The following is a 6000-nucleotide window of genomic DNA, read 5'->3' as shown; positions in this document are numbered from 1 at the left end:
CTAAGCCTGACACAGAACAGGACGACTTTGTAATCATATTACCGATGCATGTCTCATTAGTTTCTGCCATGGCTGAGTGTCCCTGCCTCCTCCTGCTCGACTCACACACTCAGACACACACACACACGCACACAGCCACTTCAATTGCTGGCTGGCATTTGCGAGCGTCTGGGCTTGCATCTAAAGCAGTTTACCAGAGAAATAATGACCCTCTAAAAGGATTCTCTGTATGCAGAATCATCCTATTCCATTTGCATTCTGGCGAGACAAATTAAATTTCAGCAGAAGGCGAGTTTAGCGCCACGTTGTGATGACAAAGGGACGAGACGAAACGGAGCGGGAGGACACCTGAGACCTGGAGGAGACGGAAGCTCTCAGTGTAATTGGAGGCTCCACTTTGTGTGTGTTTGTAAGGGGATTAATGATGTACTTGGATCTGTTTTAGTTTCTTAAAACAGAGTAAGAACAGCAGATCCACTACCAGCCTAAAGTTCCAGTTGGTGCCATTAATATGAAGCAGCAGCGTTTCTCCTCCAAGCACCTGAAGAACGTTGAGCTGCTCTCCTCACCACTGCACCTAAACGCAACACCAAAGAATGTGCTTTATTCTATTGTAGAAGATAGAGAGTATAGAAGTAACTCTAAACTGTACTTGTGCCCAATGTACTTTCTGGCCTTTTCAATGTGACTGCATACTTTTGGTCGTCAGCATCAAGGCGGACGCAGGCATTCATCCCACATCCACTCGAAAAGAAATTACACAAAGAGACAAAGAGCCAAGGCGAATAAGGAGATGGAATTTAAAACACCGCCGCCTCTGTTCGCGTGTCAAGGTCGCTCTGGCGTCTCTCTCACATCCTTTTCTTCGTCTAAAACGTCTTCAAAGCAAGTTTCAATAAAAACGTGCCGTGAAATAACCTCCCCTTCTTCTGCTCCGCACCCTTTCTGGTAAAGTGCTCACCGGCTCGTCCTTGAGAGCCTCTGTGCGCATCGCTCCCCAGTCATACGATCTGTGTGAACTCTCGATACTGATGCCTCCTCAAAGTGCGATCCCTTTCAAAAGCCACCGGAGGAGGAAGAGGAGGAAGAAGAGGAGGAGGTCTTCCTTAAGAGCGCCTCTAGACTCACCTTCCACGGCTTTCCCCTCTGCGTGAACCCGACGCTGTTCATTATTGATGGCGTCTTCTTGGCCATCGTGCCACCTTCTGCTCCGCTGGGCGGCTGCTGCAGCATCAACATAACATCTGAGTAAGGAGCAAGCCCCTCCCCCCCGCCTGCTCGCCACAGTTTAGCACGCTGCCTCCTCACAGCCTCCAAAGCTGATGGCTATCAGGACAAACGCGTGTGTGAGCTTCTTATCGATTTCTCCCTGCCGGGCAATTTCTCGGATATTTAGCCCAAATATCAGCTTTGATCAGACCTGACAGAAAGAGAGTGATCCTCTCTGAGCTCAGATCAGTGTGTGTGAATCCACCAGCGATGACACACACACACACACACACACACACACACACACACACACACACACACACACACACACACACACACACACACACACACACACACACACACACACACACAGACACACACACACACACACACACACACACACACACACACACACACACACACACACACACCGTATTGTTCCTTTCAGGCTCGGGAATATTAACATCCTGACCTGCGCTTGTTTCCAAATCGAGCCGTTCTAAGTGTGAAAAGGTTGCGTGCTCGCGTTCCAAATAGATTTACAGGAGCAAAGAGCCGCTTGTGTATCGCAGAGAAACACGCTTTGACCGCAGTAATCTTTGCTGTTGTTGTTTAGTGATTTTTAGCGCCATGGCTGGAGAAAGCAATTTCAAAACGACTGAAGGCGTAATCCACAACAAAACGGGGATTATCTCTTTAAACGACCTTTATCCCGGCGCAAGGCTTCGAGTGCTTTACGACCTCACGACCCCACGTCCGGTTTGATTACAATGGCTATTTATAATGGCCGCATGCTGCTCCGACTATACAAACACAGGAGAGCGCATGAGTCTCAAAAGGCGGCGATAAGAGGCCTGCAAGGTAACGTGAAGAGATACAGGAAGACGAGCGACAGAGGTGTGAGGGTCTGAATAAGAGACGGGAACGTTTGTCGTGTGCAACGGCTTAGAAAACAACGGAAATGAGGAGGGATCTTTGTCCGAAATGTGTGAGATTTCTCATGTAGAGGCTGAAACTGACTGCCTGAGGATCTGATGCGTGTAAGGGGCTGCTTCGTGATGCCGCACAGCCGGCGAAGGGGCGAATCAATCTCGTCGCGTCTTCGTTAGCACGGCTCTCCGCCTCGTCTAAGGTGCCGTGGCTCCTGCTTAGAAACGGAGGGAGGAAGAGCGAGGAGGCAGCACTTTGGTCGAGATAATTGGAGCCATGGGACCCGGTACAGTAATAGGCAGGAGATTGACTGCGATGTTGACGATATTTCACGGCTAAACTTTCCGCCGTGTGACTCTTTTATGCCTCCTGGTTTGGAGGCGAGGACGCGCTATAGTCAGCCATTGTTCTTCATTTTGTTTTCCTATGTGGGAGGATTTTGTCTCCTTGATTTCTTCATAGTAACACGTCCGTACAGAACAATCTGGTTATTTGGAGCGTCTCCAGTCCGCACGTCTATAGGCTGCTGCTTCTACCACTCAGGGATCGAGCTTGAGATGCTTAGCTAATTGGTTCTCTAAGGTTTTACACATTCCCCTCTGGTTCCACAGGGGGCCGACGGTCTTCAGGTTCTGGCCGATGAAACATTCAGAGCGTTGTTGCGCCGCTCCTGCTGTTTAAGGGAGATTGTCGAACAGGTCAACTTAATTTGAGTTCTATCCTTGATGAATATTTCAATAATCTGAATTATGCATGTGAGGATCGGCTGCATGTGCGTCGCAGAGATAAAGAAATATTTCATGGATTTTGGAATGCGTTTGACCTTTTAGCACAAGCTGAGCTTCATTCAGTCTTGTTTGTGTCATTTCAGTGTTCAGTGTGAATGTTGTGAATGAAATTGTCTGGATAATTTGGAAATAGTTAATATTTTCCCCGTGGTGTATTCATAAAGTTCAGCAGAAGGACGACTCCACATGAAAGCCTCTGAGCTTTTAGAGGGAACTTTTCATATTGGAGGAATGAAGAGATGTACAAATTACATCCAAAGAAGAAGAAGGTCACCAATGTGTTTTTTTTTTGTAAGTTGGGGTATTTCATAAATGTTTAGCAGTCTGACGAATGAACCCATGTGGATCCAGAGAATACCATCCATGAAGTTAGAACTTAAGTTGGACGCAAACACATTCCTGATGGCGTTTTACCCTCAAACCACTCTTTTTCTCATCGTATCGTAACTTCCAGGTGTCTTCTCGACTCAGGATGCAGTTTGGCACAATGTCGCCCCCTCATGGTGAAGTAGCTCAGACCGTTATCTATACTGTAAACTGCAGTACGCAACATCCACCAGAGATGTTCACATTTTATACAACGTCTAACTTTGCGCAGTTGAAGAAACAAACGCACAGCCGACCTGAAACGTTTCATAGTTTCTACGTAATAAATACGAAATAAAATAACTCCAATGATGTCAGAGTGTCATGTTATGTTTAAGGTCTTTGATGTCATGATATAAAAGCACAACAGAAGTCAACAACATTATAATTACACACAAACTGACAACATTCACACATTTGCATATGAACAAAATTCAGAAATACTTCAGTATGTACACAAAATATACACAAATTGACACACAAGTAAAATGTTTATGGTAATTGTCTCATGTAGGTAACACTGTGTGTTAATGAATCATACGCATGTTAATAAAATGTGTTTATGGTTAAGACTGTTCGCTTTGTAAGCATTGTTCTGTTACGTCTGTTAGGGTTTCCATCACTGTGGCTGTGACTGATTGGTACAAAAACACTTTATTATTACTATCAAAGTCAGGTTCCATTGCTTTCATCCATGGTTGATGATTTCTAATGGCGGGAGAGCAGAATTTGAAGTGTGAGCGGCTTTAGACGCTTACAGAGACGGGTCCATTATGTTCACTTACAGAGCTTCTGTGCTTGTATCCTGAATATTCCCCGATAAACGAGCCGTCCTCGCTGAACTCTCCTGCCCCGTCGGCGTAGTCGCCCATGCTGTCCCTGCTGACGCTGTCCCTGCTGACGCTGTCCCCGATTGTGACGTCGCCACTCAGGGAGGCCGAGCAGCCCCTCAGTGGTATCTCCTCACTGTCACTGCCGTCCACAACAACAAAGAGGGTCAGCACATAAACAAACACTTTCTACAGCAGCTTCTCCAGGAAGACGTTCAGAAGTAGCACCAAAACACAAACGGCACATAAGGGATGGTCATGAGTACACAATGAAACGTTGCACATACAGACACACACACACACACCCACGCATGCACACAAAAGCTGCAGCATGTACATATCGACTGTTAAATGCTGTGATGCACAGACAGACACACACAAAGCGAGCTCTTCTGTCTTCAGCACATCACTACGGGTGGTAGGCAGGAACGGATGCAGAGGCTGCACAGCAGGGAGGGGAGCACAGGACTGTGTCTGTGTGTGTGTGTGTGTGTGTATTGGTGGGGGGGAGTCTTGCTACAATCACTTCACTAATTGCTAATTGCCAAGGCTTCAGGACCAAAGGCAATTTCAAATCTCTTTACAGCCGGCAATGGAAATTGCAGCTCATTCTAAGCAGTGAGAACGGAGGAGCACATGTGTGTGTGTGTGTGTGTGGAGGGTGAAGGCTAAGCAAGAGATTGAGAAAAAAGAAGGAATATAGAGAGAGAGAGAGAGAGAGGCGGAGGTGTGGAGACGTGTGTGCAATCCCAGACAAACAGCCTGTCATTCCCGGTATTCCCGAGAGGCCCACATACAGGCCAAGGAGATTAGATGCCAATTTAAGGCCTGGCAACTGGCCAACTCGCAGGTGTCTCACTACAAGACGCAGGGTCACCTCAAAACACCGGCGTACCCCCTCCCCTCCTCCCTGTCCTCTTTTTCTAATTCCCCAAAGCATCCATGTTTGGTAATACCTTTCCCTGCCTCAGTTTAGTATTCCCAACACAGCGTCCGCCGCCCGTATATGACGGCAGCGCACTGAGGTCGACGTGTTCTCTGCAGCCTCTCGCCGTGGCTCGCACTCGCTACATATCTCGGCTTCTTCGCACTGGGATTTTTTAATAACCAATCTTATCTCTCCCATTTCATGAACCCTTTTACCATGCAAGCCACATAAGGCTCCCATTTCAACCGCTATCAAACCCTCTTTCCCTGACGACCCTCAGGCGCCCAAGATAAGTGGCCGTTATCTAAGAGCAGCGGAATGCCACCGCCGCCGCAGCCCGCCCACAGTGACTTTGAATGCCGTCGTAAAATAGGGGCTGAGTGCTTTCTGTACCCCGGCTCCTCGTGAGACCCCGGTCAGGATCCATCCCGAGCTTTCCTGAGTTCCCACAAGCAGGTGAGAGATGGAGGCAAACACAGGGCAGAGGGGAATTACATTGGTCTCCTTCCCTTGACCCATGCTGAGGTGGTTTAAGAGAGCAGAGAGGCGTCACCACAACACACAGGACATTCTATTTATTCCAAAGCATCTTGAGGAAAAATGTTTCCACGGCTGAAATTGCTCCCAAATGCAAAAAAAAAGAGGGAACCATGATCAGATTGCGGCCGATAAAGCAGAAGCGTTTACCTCCAGGAGAGAGGAGAAGTCGTCACAGAACATAATTGCCACTTGTCAGTTCGCCACCAGACGCAGGGAAAGGACAGCGGGCGGTCTGTCGCTTTCAGAGATTCAAAGGGCACAAGACGGAGCAGAGAGTCCTGCTCGAAAGTCAGGGAGACGTCACTGTACCGAGGCAAAGGGCACTCAAGAGGGAGGGGGGGCGACAGCACTCAGGAGGGGGGCAGCACTCAGCCGCGTCTCATGACACGACCACGAGGAGCATTTTAAA

General features: G+C 48.0%; 1 protein-coding gene across 2 annotated transcripts in view; it reads right to left on the bottom strand.

The window, feature by feature from the left end:
• Window positions 1-3607: 3607 nt before the first annotated feature.
• chl1a (cell adhesion molecule L1-like a) overlaps window positions 3608-6000 on the bottom strand; it is a 41267-nt gene continuing 38874 nt past the window's right edge. For both annotated transcript variants that reach the window (XM_076163448.1, XM_076163449.1), the window contains exon 26: window positions 3608-4265. In XM_076163448.1, coding sequence (XP_076019563.1) covers window positions 4040-4265 — 226 coding nt within the window. In that variant the 3' untranslated portion in view covers window positions 3608-4039. The remainder of the gene's footprint in view (window positions 4266-6000) is intronic.

This window comes from Genypterus blacodes, unplaced genomic scaffold (assembly GCF_046128005.1).
Source record: "Genypterus blacodes isolate CSIRO-AG114 ecotype Tasmania unplaced genomic scaffold, CSIRO-AGI_Gbla_v1 ptg000131l_1, whole genome shotgun sequence".
In the NCBI taxonomy this organism is placed as follows: Eukaryota; Metazoa; Chordata; class Actinopteri; order Ophidiiformes; family Ophidiidae; genus Genypterus; species Genypterus blacodes.
The sequence above is the reverse complement of the archived record's forward strand: the minus strand, read 5'-3'. Positions and strand labels throughout refer to the sequence as shown.